This window comes from Budorcas taxicolor, chromosome 19 (assembly GCF_023091745.1).
Source record: "Budorcas taxicolor isolate Tak-1 chromosome 19, Takin1.1, whole genome shotgun sequence".
In the NCBI taxonomy this organism is placed as follows: domain Eukaryota; kingdom Metazoa; phylum Chordata; class Mammalia; order Artiodactyla; family Bovidae; genus Budorcas; species Budorcas taxicolor.
Genome location: NC_068928.1, coordinates 38,469,132 through 38,491,889, shown reverse-complemented (window position 1 = coordinate 38,491,889; position 22,758 = coordinate 38,469,132). Strand labels below are relative to the sequence as shown.

The following is a 22,758-nucleotide window of genomic DNA, read 5'->3' as shown; positions in this document are numbered from 1 at the left end:
CGGGTCCGGAGTCTTACCTTCGGTCCATTCTCCTCCCAGCGGCCAGCCGGCCCGAGCTCAAGGCCTTTAGCAGGCCAATCCAATCAAGGCCGACTCTGGTCGGCCTCACCCCAATGTCCCTCCTCTCGGCCAATCCGCGCGCTCCATTCTGCTACCCGCCCAGCCAACCCCGGGCCTTGAAGCCAGCGGGCAAATGGGCGCAAGGCGGCCCTTCAACGCTGACCGCCTGACCAATTGGGGATTCCGCGTGGCCACGGCGGCAACCAATCGACATGGAGCGCGGTGCCGCCGCGGAGAGGTCCGGCCGAATATCCCTCCGCCTTCCTCCCTCCCTCTCTCTCCCTCCCTGCGAGCCGCCGTTCACTTACCGCCTCCCTTCCCTTCTTTCTCCCTCCGCCACCCGAGCACCAGCCGCGCTCTGAGCTGCCCCCGGGGTCCCTCCCCCGCCGTCAGAGGAGCAGCTGCCGCAGCCGCCAGCAGCAAATTAGAAAGAGGGAGGAAGGAAGGAAAGGAGGAAGGAAGGGGAGCTGGAGCGACTATCAAGAGGGAGCCGGTGAATGGGCTTGTGGTGACCCCCGCCCCCCACCCCACCCTCCCTTCCCACCCGACCCCCAACCCCCATCCCCAGTTAAGAGCCGCCGCCCGAGAGGCCGGGCCGTCGTCTTAGGAGGAGTCGCCGCCGCCACCACCTTCGCCATGGAGCTGATCACCATCCTCGAGAAGACCGTGTCTCCTGGTAGGACGCGGGGGCCGGGGGTCGGGCTGAGGTGATTGGGTGGGGGGAGGGGAAACCCTGGCCCCTCTGACCCTGGCCCTTTTCCCACTTTCCTTCCCCCCAGATCGGCTGGAACTGGAAGCGGCGCAGAAGTTCCTGGAGCGTGCGGCCGTGGAGAACCTGGTGCGTGCCACCCCACCGTCCCCCATCCCGTCTCCCCATCCCCTGCGTGCGGGCCTTCCCGCCCTCCCGGAGGCCCAGGCCTCGGGAACCCACCCCGCCCCATCCCGTCCCCCTCCCCCCCCCGGTCCAACCTAACCCCGCCATCGGGAAGCCGGTGGGTGTGTCCCGCCCTGGGCCCCGGCAGCTAGCCAATGGCGCGGCGCGCCGGGGTGACTGCCGCCCAATCGGCGCGCGGCCTGAGGGCGGCGGTGCAGCAGGAGGGAGAAAGAGGGAGGGAGGGGAAGTTAGGTTGCGCCGCGCTGCGTGTTCAGCAAGGGTGGGGGTGGGGGAGCCGGGCCTAGGGGCCATGTGGAAGCTCCGAGCCCCGCTGCCCGCCCTGTTCGGATCAGGACCGGCTTCTCCTTCCTGTTCTTCGGCCCCTATGATTTTCTACGTACTTGCAGAGCTCTGCCTTTTCCAATCTCCCTTGATCTATGTTCATGGCCAGGCCTGCACCTGAATGCCTCTTAACCCATTCCGGCAATGTTTCTCCCTTTCTTGACTGTTATTCCTCTCCCAGGTCCCCCCTCCCCCTCAATCAGTAAAGACTAAATCTGCACCCAGATAACAGGCTGAGGCTCATCCTTGAGATCGGGCGTGTTTGCAGAGGAAATCACAGAGCAAAGTTCCTCGTTTATCATATTTTCGAATTTAAGGGGTACAGGGAAAAATGAATGTTAAGCCCATTAGAGACTGGACCTCTCTATAAGAATTGTTAGATGGATTGGTTGAAACAGCCTGTGTGCCAGTGATGTTTCTCTGTATTCCCTCCTGCTGGGGGGATGGGGAGCAGAGAGAAGGCTCAATGGTACTAGACATGGTTTAAGATAAATATCACTCTAACCAGATGTGTTCTTTTGTGTTATCTATGCAAAATAACGCAAGCAAAAACAGTGACAAGACGTATTTTTATTTTATACAAGCTAGGTTTTTTTGTGTTTTGTGGGTTCCCCCCTTCCATGTACTAGTTTTTGTTGCTCATCTTTTTATCCTTAACTTTCCATAGAAAAGATTTTTAACCACTAGTATGAAACTTTTGGTATATATATTTCTGTTTTCTGGTTTTGCTAAATTTGCAAGAAGCCTTTTCTTATTTCTAACATTTATTTTGTCTTGTTCCCAACGTTCCTAATATTCTTCAGTGGTACATAATTAATAAAAGTTTCAAGAATTATCTTCCACTGTGATTAAGGAACTTGTTAGTGGTAAGAAACTGCTTTGGGGTTTTCCTGTTAACTTTTCCATTGGAGAGAGCTTTTTGTGGGGAAGAGTAATGTATGTTAAGATACTTACACCAAAGGAGTAGTTTGAGGGAACCTCTGCAGTACAAAAGGTTGAGTGGATTAAAAAATCCACTGTGTTTAAACAACTCAAGACCAAAATGAATAGGAACCTTTAGTGTGGTAACCATAAAGTCATTTTCCTTGACATTTTAATCCTTTCAGTTGCCCCCTATTTTTAAATATTTGTTATTGCTTTTTCCTTACATATATGTTTTATATTGTTACCCTCTTGCTGAAGCACTTAAAACTAAAGATTAGCGTCCTAAGTCTGCTTTAGATTTAGAAGTACTTCTCTCTCTCAGGCATGCTTTCATTCAAAAGCTACCCTTGAATATCATTCTTTTTGGACTAATATTTTTTTTTTAATCTAAAACAATTTTACTTTCTACCCTATCATAACATATTCACTTAATAAGTATAATTTACTGAGGTACCAGATACTATCCTAGGCATGTAAAGAATCCTCTGACTACCAGTTTGTCAAACTTGCTTTAATTCTGGGGGATCTAATGTGAAGATTTGGGCACTAAGCTGTAACTCCTCGTTAAATGCTGAGTCTGTGTGAGAAGATGGATGACTTCCTTATGAACCAAGTAACGTTTTTATAGGAATCTTGAAGTAAATATTATGGCATTTTCTGAGACATTATGCTATGTCCTAAAATCTTTAGGTTTTCCCCATTTTTGGGGTGCTTTTCTCAATTGGTGAAATTCCTAAGAAGTATTTTATTCACATCTTTTAACAGCCCACTTTCCTTGTGGAACTGTCCAGAGTGCTGGCAAATCCAGGAAACAGTCAAGTTGCCAGAGTTGCAGCTGGTCTACAAATCAAGAACTCTTTGACATCTAAAGATCCAGATATCAAGGCACAGTATCAGCAGAGGTGGCTAGCTATTGATGCTAATGCTCGACGGGAAGTCAAGAATTATGTAAGTAACTTTCATCTCCCTTTGGTCATACTAGCCTAGGGACTGTGGGTTCTTTTGTCATCTACTTGGGATAGGGCTGACAGTGTAATGATTGGGGGGACTTAAATTTGAAGATGAAAGTTGTATTTAAGTCTTTCTCATACAGTCTTTTTCTAAGTGATTCTTCCTTAGTTAACTAGCATGGAGCTTTTCTTGAACATCTTCTGTAGATCATTCTCAATGTTTGGTGGGTTAGGCATGGTGCTGTGTGGTCAGGAAGGGAATTAAATGATCTCTTGGGCCTTTCAAGCCCAAAGAGTTTATGAAATAAGATTATGACTTTAATCTTGTTTTTATCTATTTAGCAAATTATGAGAAACTTTTAGAAATATCTGGCTTTTTGTCAGTGTTTAAAAGAGTTAGCAGATGGTTTTTTTTTTTTGTTTTTTTTTTTTAAGAAAAATCAAATGTCCCTTGTTGTGCATTATGGGATTCTTGTGAGTTTTTTGCTGCATTAGAAATCTGTGATTCTTGACACAGCAGAGTATCAGAATATATGTATATATATATGCTTTTTTAAAATTAGATCTTTAGTGGCCTGTCTTACATGAAAAAGGTGCAAAGAGTAATAAGTCAAGAATCTGTGCAGTCAGATGGGCCCTGCTATTTGATGGGAAGCCATTGGGAAGATTCCTGCTTCTGTACTTGTGCTGGTCAAGGTTCTGCATATCATATTTTCTGTTTCCTGGTTCTGGGTGTCAGCATTAGGTAAATTAGTGCCCTTTGCAGCAGTAACTTGTTTCTAATTATGTACCTCTTTCTCCAGTCTTGCATGGAGGAACTGATGACAGAAAACTGGGTTACAAAAGCCAACTTATTTTGAATCTTCTTTGGAATATGTAGAGCTATTTCTATCCACTTGAGTTTGCTTATATAACAACATTTTAATCTTCTCAGTAATTTGATATCAATGAAGTTTATCCCATTAATGACTGGAAATCTTGATATTTACTATTCAATTTCTTATTTTCCTCAAATTACACAGTAGTAAATGGGAGAAGACATAATCAGAACTGTAATTGGGGGTGGGGCACATCAATCTTAACCCCAGAATTTTTTAAAATTTTGAATAAGAATTTCTATCAGCATTATTGGAAGGTAATAGTTATTTAGGGCTTTTTTCCTTTTCATAGCACATCTGGTAATACTCAGTGCTGGTGGTTATTTCTGTTTTTTGAAATCTGGGTGTTGGACAGAGTTGAGAGCTAATTTCTTACTCCTCTTATTTCTGATAATTGAGTATTACCATTAGGGTCACCCTTGGTTAAATAACTTGTAGTACTCAAGAGTTAGACATTTAGTTTTTAAATCACCTGAGGTAAGATTAATTAATGGTCTTCTGGAAGCAACTTAAAGGAGAAGAGATAAACATAGAGACTGGGATTCAGTATGCGTTCCATACGTACTACAGATGGTGCAATATGATGTGAAGGCACCTTACGATTTCTTAGTCTAACTTGGATTAATACCTGTTCACCCCCTGCCCTTTTGGACAGTTCATCTCATCCCTGCTCCCTGCCCATGTCTTTGACACATAGATTTTGTTAAAGTCCAGTCTAGCTCTGGTAGGCCTAGAGAGCAAAACTTTCATTTAGAATCAGTCAGACTGTTACTGAGCTGATGATATACCATATAAGGGGGAAAAATAGGAGGGAGTTCAGTATTATTAGCTACAAAGCAGGATACTAAGTGACCTGACCCAGTCAGCAGAGCTGGCCTGAATGTCTGGCAGCTACTCTTTGTCCTGTGTTCATGCCAGGAACAGTTAACTGTTTGCCTTTTTGAGTGGACTGGTGAGTCTTAGTGAGTTCATTGACTGAATTAGCTGATCATGGTAATGATTAACTCTGGGTCATTGTGGCTTCATTCTTTGTCTATACTTGTGCCTTTGCTACTTTTCTTACCTTGTGTTGAAAATTGAGGTGAGGTCTCTGGCTTTGGAGATTCTATTTGGAAATAGGGGGTGATTGGTTTCATTTCTAGGCTCTGGGGCAATGCTTATTATGCTGCTCTTGGTATTGAGGCCAGCTGTATTCCCAGCCGTTGGCCTATGCTGTGTATGCCTTTTCCTACTTTGCTATATTAAAGATGATTCAGAGGCTGATGTAAGGTGTGTGCTGGTAGGTACAATGTGTTCAAATAGTATTAGAAATTGATATCTTCTGTCTTTGTGTGTGCCCCTGCACAGGTTTTGCAGACTTTGGGCACAGAAACGTACCGGCCTAGTTCTGCCTCGCAGTGTGTGGCTGGTATTGCTTGTGCAGAGATCCCAGTGAACCAGTGGCCAGAACTCATTCCTCAGCTGGTGGCCAATGTCACAAACCCCAACAGCACAGAGCACATGAAAGAGTCAACATTGGAAGCTATTGGTTACATTTGCCAAGATATAGTAAGTACTGTATCTAACTTATATATTGCTGATTCCCTCTAGTTGTAACGTGCATGGTATTGGAATTATTCCTTATCATCATGGGGGGAAAAAAAACAACAAGCTATTGCAATGTATTTTGAAAGTAGGGCTGCTTTATTTGTTAGACTTCTATATTTGGATAGTTAATTTATCCTCATATTGCTAATCATGCCCTAAAGGAAAGAGACTTTTAAGGGTCACAAACTCAAGATGAAAATCCCTGTTTGGAGAGGCATAGATTCTGCTTCCTCTCCTTGACCTAATCCATTTCTGAAGACCCTCAATGTAACAGGAATGCTGTGTTACTTTTTCGAAGACTATTTTACAGAAACAGTGTGCCAGCTTCTTCTGTGGTTGGTTTAACCACTGGAGCCATGACACAGTGTGTTAAATGCAGCAGTTCTAGGACTCTTGCTGCTGAGATTACCACTCTTGGTATCAGTTTTTGTTGTGTTTTTCTTTTCTATTTCTTCAGATTTTATTTGGTTTAGATGCTAAGTCATGTCCGACTCTTGCTACCCCATGGGCTATAGCCTGCCAGGCTCTTCTGTCCGTGGGATTCTCCAGGCAGGAATACTGGAGTGGGTTGCCATTTCCTTCTCCATTGGTATCAGTTTTGATATAGATGTGCCCAGTTGTTGATCCTTGGTCCTCAAATGTTCTGAAGCTTTATTTCAGTTGGTACAGATGGCCTGGAAGAAACACCACACTGCCATCTCCCTGTGCACAGAACGGTGGGGGGCAAAGCCAGCATTGCCTCATGCCCAGAGTCATTATGCTAAGAAGTCAGGAGATGAAGTTGATGAGTTTAACTTGTTCCAGTTCAAGTTTAGACTATCAGACCCTGGGATATTTTGCAGGTAGTTTGTCCTTAAATGGAAATGTTTGGGGAAAGATCAGAGAAAGTCCCATGATAATCTCTCGAATAGAAGGACTGCTGATTAGTCATGAGCTCAATTCTTATATTCACTGCACTTCTGCTTGTTTCAGGACCCAGAGCAGCTACAGGATAAATCCAATGAGATTCTGACTGCCATAATCCAGGGGATGAGGAAAGAAGAGCCTAGTAATAATGTGAAGCTAGCAGCTACTAATGCACTCCTGAACTCACTGGAGTTCACCAAAGCAAACTTTGACAAAGAGGTAAGTGTCTTTTGATTAAAAAATACAGGTTCAGAGGATGAGGCAGGGGAATTAAATGAAAGTTTTGTGTTGTTTTAAGGTTATGATTCAGAAAGTACTATCTTGTGTAGAAGTATTTATTTCCAGTCTAGTTAAGATTTGTGTTTTGTGAAACATGGCCATGGAGTAGGTGTTGCCATTTCTCATTTGGCTTTTGGGAATGATGTGATCTAAAACGTTTCTAGGCTTAGGTTTTCCCTTTTGCAGTCCAAAGTGTGAGTATGCTTGCGGGATTTCTTTTTAATTATGGAAATTAGGCTGTTTCGTACTTCCATAGGAAGGTGCTTTTGGAAATTTATATGTAAATTCTATTTTGACTGACAGTATTTCCTTCTATTATTTACTTTTAGTTGTGTTAAAATGTACAATAAAATAAAGTTTACCATCTTAACCGTTTTTAAATGTACAGCTCAGTAGTGTTAAGTGTGTGCACGTTGTTTGCAGCCAATCTCCAGAACTTTTTTCATCTTGCAAAACTGAAACAATTGTTAATTCCCTGTTTTCCCCTTCCCAGTCACAGGCAACCAACTTTTCTACTTTCTGTTCCTATGAGTCTGTTTACTGTAGATAATTTATATTAGCAGAGTCATACAGGATTTGATTTGTCTTTGTGACTGGCTCATTTCATTTAGCATTATGTCTTGGGTTCATTCCTGTTACAGCATGTTAGAATATCCTTTTTAAAACTGAATAATATTCCATTGTATTTGTTTCTTGATGGGCATTTGGTTTGCTTCCTTCTGCCTTCTGGCTATTGTGAATAGTGCTGCTGTGTATATGGGTATACAAATATGTCTTTGAGAAGTTGTTTTCTGTTCTTTTGGATATATTATCCAGAAGTGGAATTGCTGGATGATATGGTCTGAAAGCATTGTGTATATTTGTTGACTCTTTAGTTGGGCTTTCTGGTTTTGGGGGGGCCTTAGATTGGACAAAGTTGGGATGTCTAAGAAACCAAAGCAGTTCTAATTGCTTGGAAAACTGGGTTTTTCCTTGTAGATGTCAAAAGAGGATGGTAGCAAACAAAATTCATTAGTCTTCTATATTTTACCACATTTGATCCTGGTTTGTTTAAGAATTCTCTTAAATTTTAAATGCAAGGAAAGGAGTTTTCCTGATGGATGATTTTTTTGTTTTAACCATCTTTATTTAAATCCTGTGACCTACATTTTCCTATCTGCTTCCTTCTTCAGGTCTTGTTTAGTGAAGATCATTTGAGGGATTAAACGATTAGGGACCTCCTTAGAGGGCAGGTCAGATAGTAGACACCAGGACAAACACTAGAGTCCTCGTAGTCCCATTGCTGTGTCCAGAAAAACCTGCAAACGGTCCAGAGTTCTGTGGGTCCCTGAGGGAAAGAGAGGTTTTCCTTAAAGGGATAGTCTAGTAATTTTCGTATATATATGCTTCTTCTAATTCTCTTTATTTTTGTTCTTCTGCAGTCCGAAAGGCACTTTATTATGCAGGTAGTCTGTGAAGCCACACAGTGTCCAGATACGAGGGTAAGTGTAAGGTCATGTCTTCTATCTTTCCTAGGAAATGCTCACTCTAGCATAGTAGTTTGAAATGTTGGAATCTGGTGACTTCAGAAATAATGTTTGACGAATACTTTTATTAATAAAAGAATGTTTCTTCAATACGTTGGAGAAGAGGGAAGAATAGTCCTTTGGAAGCTAACATGATGGAAGTTGCCACCCTCTTAAAAAATGTTTAAGGGAGAAATGGTTTGTGATCAGCCTTGCTACTTAATTGCTATAGGTTGTTCAAGGGCCCGTTTTCTGTTATAGCCTTTGAAACAGCTTTCCTACTTCAGGAACCTAAACCTTGACACTTGAAGCAGGTGGAAGTAACATCCAGTCTGAGGGCAATAGTGAGTAGTCCTGCCAAGGGTTCCACAGACACCTTTAAAGTAAAAAAGAAGGAAAGGAAAATATTACCCAAATATACCACAATTGATCCTATGGATTATTGACCCTCTTAAGTGAAGCAGTTACTTATTTACCTTTGTCAGATTGCATTGTTGTTAAACTAAGAAGTAAACGGTTTAATCTGATGTTTGCACAAGGTACGAGTGGCTGCCTTACAGAATCTGGTGAAGATAATGTCCTTATATTATCAGTACATGGAGACATATATGGGTCCTGCTCTTTTTGCAGTAAGTACTTCTATTTTATGCAGTTGAGCATATAGCTAATTGCAAAAGCCCCTTATTCTTAGATGCTGTTCTGTCAGTTCCGTAATCTTTTTATTTAATGTTGTGAAATCAAGGAAATTCCTTGAGATTTGAGTTCATCAGCAGTGTGCCAAGAAAACTTCTGCTAACTTTGTACTCATAAAAAGAGTATAGTTTAAAACTCTGTTTCTTCCTGCCTTTCATTTCAGACCTAGCTTTCATAAATCTACATTTTTGAAACTTGAATATCTGTGGTTGTAGGAGGGGTCGAACTTGATCCAGCACTTATTTGGAACCTGGGGTATCTTGTTTTCTCTTTTAAGATCACAATTGAAGCAATGAAAAGTGACATTGATGAGGTGGCCCTACAGGGGATAGAATTCTGGTCCAATGTCTGCGATGAGGAAATGGATTTGGCCATTGAAGCTTCAGAGGTGAGCCTAAGAGGGCTGATGTGGTGGGAGCTGTTATTCTGACTGGGTTTTGGAACTTACCTTTTTTATGGCTGTTATTTTTCTCCTCTAGGAGAGCTTTTTTTCTGACTGGGGTTAGAAGGTATCTCCATTTGTAGAGATTTGGGGTTTGGTTTTTTTCACTAGCCAAAGCCATGCGGCATCTATTTTTACCAGTTGGGATTTGTTGTAAATATTAGTCCTGTGAACACAAGAGGGCAGCAGGCAGTCACATTTTAACCAGATGCTCTCTGATGCTGAATTGTTTTCTTTTGGAAGTCCTAATGCAAGGATGGGATGTATAATTGATAGCTTATCAATTCTGGTGAAGAAATCAGATATGGAGAAAGGGGTTAGTTCTGCACTTGCAAATTAAAATTCCGGCTTTGTTTCCAACCTTAATTGTCTTTATGTCCTTCAGAAAGCACCGACTTTTGGCCTCCTTAAGGGAGCTTAGTGCATCTCTTTATCCAAAGGTCAATTAGTGAAAAAAGAAGGATTGCCTTGATCCTTTAAAGTAGATTCTATGTATAGCCTAAAAGAATCTCATTGAAGTAGCTAGACAAAATGAGTGCCTCCAAAGACCACTCATACTGCATGTTACCATGGGCTCCATGTGTTTGGCGGGGGGACGGAGTGCACCTCAAGGCATGCAGGATCTTCCCTGACCAGGGATGGAACGTATGCCACCTACAGTGGAAGCGTGGAGTCTTTAACCGCTGGACTGCCAGGGAGGGCTCTGTGTCCCTGTTTCTCTGTGCAGACCCGTGGGCAGCTCTCGCTGTGTGCCTTTAAATGGTATGCCTTCATGGTTTGTTTGCTGCCATCCAGAATTTGCTTAATGTTTCTCTTCAGGCAGCAGAACAAGGACGGCCCCCTGAGCACACCAGCAAATTTTATGCCAAGGGAGCGCTACAGTACCTGGTTCCAATCCTCACACAGACACTAACTAAACAGGTGAGTTGCCCTCCAAATCTAGTCAAGTGAACTGTAAAGCCTTGGTAATGGTGGGTTTGCTGTGGAACAGTCGCCATAAAGGAACTCCGCAATTCTGAAACAACTTGGTGTTCTGTTATCCATGACTTCAAAGAGCTGAACTGGATCTATAAGGTCCTTTAGGCTCTGAGTAGTTTGTGACCAGATAAAAGTAACAAGACTTCATGAAGAATGTGGGTTTAATGAGTAAATAGAGAAATTATGTTTTTTAAAAAACTGTCTTTGGCTCTGCTGGGTCTCTGTTGCTGCGCGCAGGCTCTTTCTGGTTGTGGAGAGTGCGGCTCCTCTAGCTGTGCTGAGCTGGCTTCTCGCCGCAGTGGCTTCCCTTATCGCGGAGCACAGGCTCTAGGGCACGCGGGCTTCGGTAGCTGCTGCACGCAGGCTCTAGGGCGCAGCCCTTGTTGTAGCGCATGGGCTAGGTTGCCCCACAGCCTGTGGGATCTCCCTGGACCAGGGACTGAATGGTGTCCCCTGCATTACAAGGTGGATTCTTAACCACTGGGCCACCAGGGAAGCCCTGAGAAGTCATCTTCTAGGAAGTGTTCTTAGTTTCTGGTGTTCTTTTTGGCTTTATGGTGTTGAGAAAGATTCTGTCACCTCTCCTGTTCTGGTGCGTGTGAACTATACCAAAGAGCTGGCAGTGCTTTGAGGAAATAATGCTGTGACTGGGCACTGCAGGATTTCTGTGTATACAGGAATATAATTTGCTTTTAGGGAATTTCATGACTCTTAATACAGCAGTGTCAAAAGATAAGTAAAGATATATTACTTTGAAATGGACTGGGTGTTCCCTTAAATTTTCATCTCATCCTTCAGTTTTACAGTTGCTTTTTTTTTTTAAATCTTTTGATCTTAGTATTTTTGCTTTTGTATATTTTTGCTGTGCATCTCATTGGGAAACAAATCATTCTTTAGGTATGTAATTTTCTGAAACTGTATAAGTATAATTGTCTTAAATTACTCTGGTGTGAATGGCCACAATAAAAAACACCTTGATTTCCAGTTTCAAGGGAGATCCAAATGTAATCTTTTTTTAATTTTTGAAATACAACAATTACTGGCATACCAGAAGGCTCCGCCTACCAATGCCTTCTTCCTCTTCCCTCACCTTTAACTCCATAGGTTTTGACTAGTTTTGAGCTTTATATTACTAGTCATTTAGCTTTCTTCTGTTCTGCTTTTACTCGATGTATTTGAAATTCACCCGTATTCCATGTAGTGGGAGCTTGTTCATCTTGTTGTATAGTAGTGAGAAATACCTTCCCTCTGTCTGCATCTTGTTTAACAGAGGTTGTGTTGACGAATTTTTGTGGAGGAGATAAAGATATGAAGGTTTCTATTTTATTTACTTCCCCAAAGCTTAAGTTGTAATGATAATTGAGAGTGCTGTAATCAGAGGTCCTTTTGAGTTGAAGAGCTTCTTTGATCAAGAACTGAACTACTGCCACATTCTTTAACCAGGATGAAAATGACGACGATGACGACTGGAACCCCTGCAAAGCAGCAGGGGTGTGCCTCATGCTTCTGGCCACCTGCTGTGAAGATGACATTGTCCCACATGTCCTTCCCTTCATCAAAGAGCACATCAAGAACCCTGACTGGCGGTACCGGGATGCAGCAGTGATGGCCTTTGGCTGCATCTTGGAAGGACCAGAGCCCAATCAGCTCAAACCACTAGTTATACAGGTAAAGCTGAGGGAGTGTAGGGGTGGGAAGTGGGATGTTTATCGTTTAACCTTTTGCTTGAAGATTTGTCTTTAAGAACAAAGCTGTAAATAATCATCCACAAAGGTCACTTGTAGATAGCTGTTTGCTGTCAATGAGGCATAAAATGTATTTCTTAACTTTTATTACAAAAACCATACAACTTGAAAAATGGAGACAGGGCCCCAAAAAAGGTTACCTTTAATCCTCTTGCCCAAGGATAACATTATTAATGCTTTGTATTTATCCTTGAAGGTTTTCTTCTGTGTGCGTACTAGGGTGGAGGTCTTACTGTATGAATACTTTTACAACTTGTTTTTTGTTGGTTTCTTTTTTCTTCACTAAATATTATAACACAAATAATTCTCCATGGTTTTCAATGATGTGGGTATTCAGTCCTCAGGACAAAATGACATGTAATGAAAAATCTTAATGAAAGTTTTGTTATTTATTTTCCTACAACAGGTGACACAAGAGTGCATTTTAGTTGTTTAGTATATGGAACTCAACCTTTCAGGAATAGCTAAAAGCCATTTCAGCTGCATCCTGGGATCTCTGCCTGAATAATTCAATAAAGATGGCTGAAAGTATTTGTACCAAAGTCTTAATAAAACTGTACTGAGATTTGATGAAGAGAGAGGGACTTTTTCATGTTTCCAGTTACTTTTGTTATATTGTTGAATATTTGACAAGCATATCTTATAAAATGACAAAACTGTTTTGATAACTTTGAGTTAAAACCCAACACCTCTTCTGAGGTGTTGGTCAGCATGAATTTCAATCTTTGTTTTTCTTTGCCAATAACTGTTATGTTTACAGGCTATATTTGTTTTGTTTTGCCAATAACTGTTATGTTTACAGGCTATGCCCACCTTAATAGAATTAATGAAAGACCCCAGTGTAGTTGTTCGAGATACAACTGCATGGACAGTGGGCAGAATCTGTGAACTGCTCCCTGAAGCCGCCATCAATGATGTCTACTTGACTCCCCTGCTGCAGTGTCTGATTGAGGGCCTCAGTGCTGAGCCCAGAGTGGCTTCAAATGTGTGCTGGGTGAGGCATTTTCTTCCTGTTGAGATAAGGAGCTTGACTAAGCCATTGGCAAGGAAGTAGGAGGTGTGGGAGAGAAATGGATCTACCTCACTAGAAGGCTCTTTTTGAATAGCATCTCCTTCCTAATTTCATCAATTAAAATGTGGGGGAGATGTGAGCTGCATGACCCAGAGGGAGCTGTTGACTCATGGTGACTGGTTTAGAACAGTCATGCTAACCCAGTGGGAAAACTCTGTGGACTTGGTTTTCTTTCTTTTCTTCAGTGGCTTGGGGACAAGAAATTTTAAGGTAGAGAGTTGCTGGCTACGAAAAGTACCATTGCTGAGAAGGGGTCACGAGGGAAGGAAGGTAGGCGGCCCAAGTGCTGAGTCAGTATAGGCTGAGTATAGTTCACTAGGGAACTTTGGGATTTGGGGGAGGAAGTTCAAATAAGGAAGGAGTGGAATTAAAAGGCTTCCTGTGAATGCAAAGAGAAGAAATGAAGTGGTAGGCATTCATGGTAGGTGAGAATACTGTACTGTTTAGAGAATATTTCTCCTGCGGGCAGATACATACATTTATTTAAGGATACTTATAGATATTGTCTTGAGATGACCTTGACAGGAAGAATTAAAGATTCACTGCCATTGATTTATTCTTAGATCAGTTGGAAGGGAACACTGCCCAGGGTATCTTAAAGGAAAATGAGGTGATTCTGGAATGGGGTTCTTTTCAGGACTAATTAATATTTACTCTGTCTGGGTTTAAGGCTTTCTCCAGTCTGGCTGAAGCTGCTTATGAAGCTGCAGATGTAGCTGATGATCAGGAAGAACCAGCTACCTATTGCTTATCATCTTCTTTTGAACTCATAGTTCAGAAGCTCTTGGAGACCACAGACAGGTAACTGGTACTTAACAGAAATGAGTGGTGTCTTTGCATCCAACTCCTTTTACACTCTTTTTTGGGGGCTGTCTAATATAGAAACATTGCAATAGGAGAAATGAAAAGAATCCTGGTGCTTCACTGCCTGGCTTATGGGATCTTAGTTCCCCCACCAGGGATTGAACCTGAGCCCTTGGCAGTGAGAGCATGGAATCCAAACCCCTGGTCCACCAGGGAATTCCCAAGATATCTTTTTCATAGCTTTCGGTGCAAACTAGTCTATTGTCCACATGGGTTCTTCAACATTTGTAACTATTTTTCGTATAATTTTAGCCCTTTTCTAAAAGGGCCATTCTAATTATCAGGTCTGGAAACCATATTGAACATAATCATTGGCTCAGAGATTGAAATTTTGGTTCCAGGCTATATTGTGTCTGCCAATTTCAGATCAGGTCTGCAGCCATATTGGTTTTGGGGTTATTTTCAGTGAGATAATGTCTACATAAGAACGACTCTGTCCTTTCTCGGTCAAGACTTTGAGGTTTTTTGCTGTGTGTTCCTTATAGACCTGATGGACACCAGAACAACCTGAGGAGTTCTGCATATGAATCGCTAATGGAAATTGTGAAAAACAGTGCCAAGGACTGTTACCCTGCAGTTCAGAAAACTACTCTGGTCATCATGGAACGACTGCAACAGGTGCTCCAGATGGAGGTGAGACTGAACACCTTCCTGACGGGAAGGGCGTGGTGCTTTACACATGGCTCTATTTCAAGACTGTTCTCTTGTTTTTGGTGTTTACGTATATATGTTCTTAGAAAGACATAAGGCTCATACAAAAAACGTTGCAACTTCGAATTGCATTGCTTAGTACAGTTTATTCATGTATGTGTCACACCATATATATGCATAAGTTTATTTACTTTCCATTAGCACTAGTAGAGATTATTTATCCAGCAAAAATGGAAGCTTTTTTGGGAGGGTGTTCAGAGCCTTTTAGAAGGTGTTTATTCAGAACATGATCTTTTCTTTGTAGTCACATATCCAGAGCACATCGGATAGGATCCAGTTCAATGACCTTCAGTCTTTACTCTGCGCAACTCTTCAGGTATGATGGTGCCTTATCACTTAATAGAACCAGGAAAAGCGCTGTGTCTCAGGATGAAGATGATGTTGTGGGTGATGATGGTCAGAAGCTCTTCTCAAAAGACATTCGTCTTAGGAGAGTTTCCCATTTTCCTTTCTTGTCTGTCCATAAAATTTGCCTTTTGTACAATGTAGGGAAGGAAACTCCTCCCATTTGTGATGGTCCTCCCAAACATGAAGCTATTTTGTATTAGCAGCCTTTCGTTTTTGGTTTTCATCAGGTTGTTCAAGTGTAGCCCGGTCAGATTTGGTTCCCAGCTATGGTTCACTGAGCTAAAAACAGCCTTGTGTTTTTGCCATCATCTTTTGAAGCAACCGCTTTTGGAAACTTTGTTATTTATAATTGTAATATACAGATTATAAATTTATAATTTCCTGATACTCACAGTAGACTTTTTTTTTCTGAGGAGAGACTGGGAAAATGTTACTCCTTGATCATGACTAGCGTAATGGCATGGCTGAAGAGTTACTCCCTTTTTTACCTAAGAATAGGGAAACCTTGGAACTTGTCTAGTGCCTAGGGTAGTACTAGGTTATAGAATTGAGTGATGCTAACTAGATCATCTTACCTATGACTCCCTTCTCCTTAAGTCTCCTTACACCAGACTTAATTTTTTAAAACATGACAGTTAACAGCTCTTTACTGATTCAGTGACATTAGTTGAAACAAAGGGTAAGGAGGGAGGTTTGAAGAATGTTGAATTGGGAAAAGTCAGATTGGCTTTATCAAGACTTTCTTGACCAAAATCTGTAAATGGGTTAGGCCATAGAAAGGGTTGCTTTTTTTTTATGAATAATAATTCACATATGACATGTCCTTCTTCAAAGCTGAAATAATTTAACTGCCATTTCAATACAGCTAAATATGGAGGCAGATTTATCACATTTGATGGAAGATCCTCTTATGCTTGTTCTGAATTGGGAAATAGATGAGTTATTTAGATGTATGTTTTGTTGCAGTTGATTTGCACTTTCAAAACTTCTGAGCAGAAAAAGCTTTTCCCCCAAAAAAAGTTCTAGAGACTTAACTGATTTAAAAAAAAAAAAGAAAAATTAAAGACATAGTATGGTGTGCTGGTTGGAGGGTTTGGAATTACCAGATTCTGAACTTTTATTCATTTTACAGAATGTTCTCCGGAAGGTGCAACATCAAGATGCTTTGCAGATCTCTGATGTGGTCATGGCCTCCCTGTTAAGGATGTTCCAAAGCACAGCTGGGTCTGGGGGAGTGCAAGAGGATGCCCTAATGGCAGTTAGCACATTGGTGGAAGGTCAGTGAGCCACAGTCAGGCAAGGAAATTTCTTTAGAATGCAAGAGAGTTTCAGTAGCCATGAAGAATTTTTGACTGCAAAAAGCATAGTCCTGTCTTTTCACTTATGTGTTATCGAGTCAGTTCAGAGTTGGAGTGAACATAAGTATAAATTTGTGTATAACTACCTTGCCACTCTCCCTGAAGTGAATGGGAGCCAGTGTGCAAGTCAGGCTGGCAGCTCTTTGGTGGGTAGAGGGAACTTATCTACCTCATGTTCCCCGGGTTCCTTTTTCCCCTGAAACTTAACTTGCTTTATTGAGCTTTGACACCTGTAAAGGATGGAGGAAGCAAAGGTTTATGTTTTCTTTCCTGGCACTTGGTACTTTCTGGTTTGGGTTTTAATGCTTTGGATCTAGGTTGAGACAATATGGTGCTTAGTATGGAATGGAATGAAACACTGAGTTCTAGGAATTAATTGATTTTCTGATTGTCACATATCTTAACTATTCAGAATTGCTTTGGGGAAACTGTATCTGACTTCAGAAACTGGGAATGCTTCTTCAGTGGTGGTCTATAAGGTGTATTACTAAGGCAGACTCATTTCTAGCATAAGGAGCCGATGTCCAACTGGTCCGGCCCCTTGTGACCACCCTGGCAGGGCACAGAAGTTAATTTTAGTTCCCAGAGTAGCTGAATTGAATATGAAACCCAGACAACTTTTCTTGACAGGCTTATTAAATAAGTCCTTGATGGAATTGTTTAAAGATCCTGATTTATTAAGCTGGCTTCTGGGAATCCCTCATGGACTAGTGGTTAGGATTTGGTGCTTTCATTGTCGTGGCCCGTGTTCAATCCTTGGTCAGGGAACTGAAATCCCACAAGCCACATGGTGAGGCCAAAAAAACAAACTGGCTTCCAAAGAGTTCATGTTACAATCAGATGAAGAAGTATAAATCAGTATCACTAGCTCAGCCAATTCTTAATTAACTTTGACATTCCTTGAGAGCCATACTGCTTGGTAGTTTCAACCAGAGTGAAATCCCACTCTGGAGATTTGGCATTATCTCCAGCAGTAATGAATTTGGCTTGTCCAAGACAGCAGTAATGTCTTTATGATAAAATTGCTATTTAACTCTCATTTTACCCAGCCTTTTGACTGGAGTGCATACATTTTGGGAGAGCTAAGATGGTTATTTTTGGTCACATCTGTGATCCTGTGGTGCTAATAAATTGGGGTTTTTTTTACAGTGTTGGGTGGTGAATTCCTAAAGTACATGGAGGCCTTTAAACCCTTCTTGGGCATTGGATTGAAAAATTACGCTGAGTACCAGGTAAACTGTGCTTTTCAAAAATAATATGTTTATGTCTTCATTTATACCTGGCGGGCATTATAGTACAGAAATCTGGATCCTGTAACCCAGGTGGGGCTTTTCCATGTATCACCCCATGTATCAGGGTTGAGCTACTTTGTTGGCATAAGTGTCTGAACTAAAAGTAGTCGGTAAGAAACTGGACATTAGACATACCGAGTAGTACCCTCAGAAGGGTTTTGTTTTGTTTTCAATAAACCACCTGTCTCTGCCACCACCATCCCTGGTGAATATTGTCTTTTCTGTCCTTTCTTAATGGTAGTTTAAATAACCGTAGTTCTCTTTCTGCCATATTGGTTGTTAAAATGAACTAAGCTCAGGGAAGAAGGGTCTTTCCTTCTTCGACTCTTAAGTTCATGTGGTAAAGGATCAGTAGCTAGGTATGCCTTACCCCTTGCTGGCAGCCTTTTTCTGTTCCAGAGATGATCGACTTAATTCTTTGCAGGTTTGTTTGGCGGCTGTGGGCTTAGTGGGAGACTTATGCCGTGCCCTGCAATCCAACATCTTACCTTTCTGTGACGAGGTGATGCAGCTCTTACTGGAGAACTTGGGGGTGAGTGTCTACACACACAGTCTTAGATGATTAAACATCAAGATCTGTGGCAGAGAGTTTGTATGTTCCAGAATGTTGGCTGTGGGCTTATGAAGGGAATTGTTCATTTTCACAAGATGATTCTAACCTAAGGAAATAAAGAAATGCATGCTCAATGTATGGAACCTGAGAGGCGCAGGTGGGAACCTAAGTGCAAAGGAAAAGTAAATATTATAATCTCCTCTACCTAGAGATGACCACTGCTGATTTTTGTGTATGTCACTTACAGGTCTATACCCAATATATTAGTTGCTTATTGTTAAAAAAGCTCTCTGAGTCTTTGGACAGAACTTTTTTTTTTTCCTCCTTGTCAGAATGAAAATGTTCACAGGTCTGTGAAGCCACAGATTCTGTCAGTGTTTGGTGATATTGCCCTTGCTATTGGTGGAGAATTTAAAAAATACCTAGAGGTGGTTTTGAATACTCTTCAGCAGGCCTCCCAGGCCCAAGTGGACAAGGTAAGCTTAAAGGTATCTTTTAAGTCCAGCCCCGATTGGAGGAGCGGGACTTTTGACAAATGCACAACCAAAGGCCATCGAATACAGTGATCCTATTCTTTTTCTCTTGCAGTCAGACTATGACATGGTGGATTATCTGAATGAGCTACGGGAAGGCTGCTTGGAAGCCTATACCGGAATTGTCCAGGGATTGAAGGGAGACCAGGAGAACGTACACCGTTGAGTATACATTCCAGTTGACTTAGTCTAGTGTGCACTTAGCCAGATGGACTGTGTTCATTGCATGGCTTACTTGTAAACTAGCACTTACTGCTTAAAATAAGGGGAGGAGGAACAGTGCTCTAATGAAGGGAGTAGCTTTGGGGGAGGTTATAGACTTTATTATTTCTGACCACCGTTCCTCAGCTGTGTTGTTTGATCATTGCAAGGGATGGAATCCAGCAAGCCTGTTGATGCTGGTGCATGTATACCAACCCCAAGTGGGAGTTCTTGAGATGTGCTGCCCCTCCCCCAGTCCAGTCATCTAAATTGAAGGATTGGGGGATTAGATTTCCTCTGTCACCTGATGTTTTTTGTTATTGACTGGGGAAATACTGTACTTCACACTTGGCTTAAAGGAAAGGTTCCATTTGTCCTTCTACATATATATATACATACTTCTGTTTGTTAAGGAGTATCTGCCTCTTCTGTTGACTTGACAAATGAGGAAAAACAGTTTGGTGTAACTCTGTACGACTAGTTCCCTAGACCGAAGCCTCCATGATGGGGGTAGGGCATTTGGGAATTTTGAAACAGGGTGTATGCCTGCCAGGTGGAGGGCAACCTCATTCGACCTTCTCTTTCTTTTATAGCGGATGTGATGCTAGTACAGCCCCGAGTAGAATTTATTCTGTCTTTCATTGACCACATCGCTGGAGATGAGGATCATACAGACGGAGTCGTAGCTTGTGCTGCTGGACTGATAGGGTAGGTTAAACCCTGCTTCTGATAGCTGAATAGAACTTCTCATAGAAAATGAGAAGACATGTTATAAAGAATATTGAGAGTCGCCTGGATTGGCACAGGGGGGACTTCTTTCTTTAATAGACCCCATCATACCGTTGTGAGTTCTTAGGTGATCATTCATTTCGGACTTAGCTCTAATCTCATTCTAGACCCTCCAGATTTCTAATTCCCCCCACCAAACTCTTCAGAAGTGAGCTCTCAAAGAAGTATAGAAGCAACATCAGATCTATGTCAACATCTCATATTCTGATACTGGTCAACAAATTACCTCTGGCCTCCTCTACTGAGGGTTTCTGAGGCATCATTAGAAGACAGAACATTGGTTTTGAGGAGCTCAAAGACTTGGATGGAGTCTAGTTCTGATTTTACCATGAATTGGCTGTGGAACCCTGGGTAAGGTCATTCTATTTTTTTTTACATCTCATTTTTGTAATCTGTTGAGGGCAGGTGTTAGACTTATGTTGAAAATTTCTTCTGGCTTTAAAAAGTAGGTAAATACCAAGAAACCTATAGCTAGCTTAGCTATAGGTGTGGAAGGTTCTAAACATGGTCTTGTTGTCAGGCCAAGAGCTCATTTTCAGTTGTGCTTATTTTGCACAGGGACTTGTGTACAGCATTTGGGAAGGATGTACTGAAGTTAGTAGAAGCTAGGCCAATGATCCATGAACTGTTAACTGAAGGGCGGAGGTCGAAGACTAACAAAGCGAAAACCCTTGCTACATGGGCAACAAAAGAACTGAGGAAACTGAAGAACCAAGCTTGGTAAGAGCTGGTTTCCACTGCCCGCTTTCTTGTGCTTTCTTGGGGAGGAGGTTCATTTTCTTTAGACTTCCCTGACAAGGACTTTCTTTTGGTGTTTTGTTTTATACTATTTCCCATACAAGTGCTTCTGAGCCAGGACTTTGTTCCTCAGCCTTATACTAGTGGAAGGGTCAGGCAGCCCATCTTTCTTTGAGCCAAATATTTGGTGATAAAGGACAGAATTTATATGACTAGAATTCAATGAAGTCACCCCAAATCAGTTTGGAACCTTAATAAAGTCATCGATGATGGCCTTTTCCCGTAAATCTTTTTTTTTGCTGCTATTTCTTTCCTCATGTTCTTTTCTTTCTTTACTGAAGTGGTTTTAGACATGGCTTTCTTTTACAAAAGATATCCAAAGTTGGAGTTGTCTGACCTCTGCTTTGAAATATAGCTTTGTTTTTCTCTCACATACTCAGTTATCTTACGTCACAGATCTCAGGGCTTCCCAGGTGGCACTAATGGTAAAGAACCAACCTGCCAATGCAGGAGACATTAAGGATATGGGTTTGATCCCTAAGTTGGGAAGATCCCCTGGAGGAGGGCATGGCAACCCACTCCAATATTCTTGCCTGGAAAATTCCATGGACAGAGTAGCCTGGTGGACTACAGTCCATGGGGTCGCACAGAGTCAGACACGACTGAAGTGACTTAGCACACGCAGACACACATCTCAGTAAAATTGGCCATTTTGAGTTTTGTCTTTATAGTTTCCCACCCTTTGTAAGTGCTGATGAAAGCAGGTGGATGGCACATAGGGAACTAATAAAAACAATCAGTCCTTGAAAAGTTTACAAATTCACTGCAGGTCTTTGAGCACTTAATTGTAGGAATCAGTGAGATGTTTGGCTCTATTGGCTATGTGCAGTCTCAAAAATTGACCTTTTTTCCGTCTGTTTTTAGATCTGTTACCATTGGGATGATAACCTGAGACCCCCACTGGAAATCTCCAATCTTTTGAAAAACCCGGAAGTGAGGAGTGTGCACGGATGCTGAATGTTTGGGAAATGAGAGAATGAGTGAGTGAGGCTTGAAAACACACCATAGTGAAAATCCTGCCACAGCAGCAGCTGCAGCCACCAACAGCAGTGCTGTTAGTGAGCTAAGTAAGCACTGACTTCGTAGAAAACCATAACGTCGGCCATCTTGGAAAAGTGAAAAACAGTGGAATTACTTGCTTATAAAAAAGGAAGCTCTCTTCCCAGGAGAGGCTAGAACTAGCTTTTCTGTCTTTTGGCCGGTGCCAAGTGGAATGACTAGCTTGGGAGAGGAGGAGGGACTGGGTTCAGCTGTGGTGCTTTGCTGTAAAAGGCAGCCTGGCCTTTGCTACTGATGAGAGAGACGGAGCCTGGGTCTCAAGCCCACCTTTGGTGTACCTTTGCCACATGGTACTGGTACTGTATGCGTGCTGGCTAAAAGGAGGGTGAGGGGTTCTTCACAGTCTGAGAATGAGTGTGTGTGAATGAGGCGGTATCCACATTCTCAACTTCAAGTCATTGCAGTTTCTTTTTCCCAGAAAAAAAAAGGGGTTAGATGTTGCATTTCATAAAACTAACTGAAGTTCGGTCTACTGATGCAGCACAAGAGATGTAAGAGAAGAAAAAAAGAAGGAAAGACGCTCTTTAGGTTTTGTTTTTTGGGTTTTTTTTTCTTTCATTTTCTTTTTTTTAATTTTAGGGAAAACACTGACGAATGGTCAGAGCTCCCATCCTGATCTTTTCATCAAGGCGCCTTTCCTAATAATATGGTTCAACTGTGAATGTAGAAGTGGGGGGTGGGGTGGGGGGAGAAAAAAAAACAACTCTGGAGTTAGAGGATACAGAAAAAATAAAAATACATTGTTAACAAATAAAGAATGCAGACTTCAAAAGAAAGCCACAACCCAAACAAACCAAAATTTAAACGCTCAGAATTGGCAGCACAAAAGAAAAGTTCTCTCCTGACATGTATTGTGGTAGTCTGAACGCCCCCAGAAAATTGTGCCAAAGAGTTTAGAAAACAGATACTGAGAACAAAACACATACAAACAGCAAACTTCAGGTAACTATTTTGGATTGCAAACAAGGAAAAATTAATGTTTATAAACAATCTGATAAAATAACCATTTGGAAACTG

General features: G+C 41.8%; 1 protein-coding gene across 1 annotated transcript; it reads left to right on the top strand.

The window, feature by feature from the left end:
- Positions 1-369: 369 nt before the first annotated feature.
- KPNB1 (karyopherin subunit beta 1) lies at positions 370-22,758 on the top strand. The gene is made up of 22 exons (XM_052657348.1): positions 370-736; positions 840-898; positions 2,966-3,148; positions 5,376-5,576; positions 6,588-6,740; positions 8,222-8,281; positions 8,845-8,934; positions 9,276-9,386; positions 10,260-10,361; positions 11,862-12,086; positions 12,966-13,157; positions 13,906-14,036; positions 14,585-14,732; positions 15,055-15,126; positions 16,291-16,435; positions 17,666-17,748; positions 18,233-18,340; positions 18,694-18,837; positions 18,950-19,055; positions 19,689-19,803; positions 20,443-20,604; positions 21,547-22,758. Coding segments are annotated over exons 1-22 (2,631 nt in total). The 5' UTR covers positions 370-696; the 3' UTR covers positions 21,548-22,758.

Bases quoted from the DNA above. Each gene is read 5' to 3' on its own strand.
- KPNB1 (XM_052657348.1), top strand. From the start codon at position 697: ATGGAGCTGATCACCATCCTCGAGAAGACCGTGTCTCCTG. The intron at 9,387-10,259 runs GTGAGCCTAAGA...GTTTCTCTTCAG, and splicing joins TGGCCATTGAAGCTTCAGAG to GCAGCAGAACAAGGACGGCC. The intron at 14,037-14,584 runs GTAACTGGTACT...TGTTCCTTATAG, and splicing joins CTCTTGGAGACCACAGACAG to ACCTGATGGACACCAGAACA.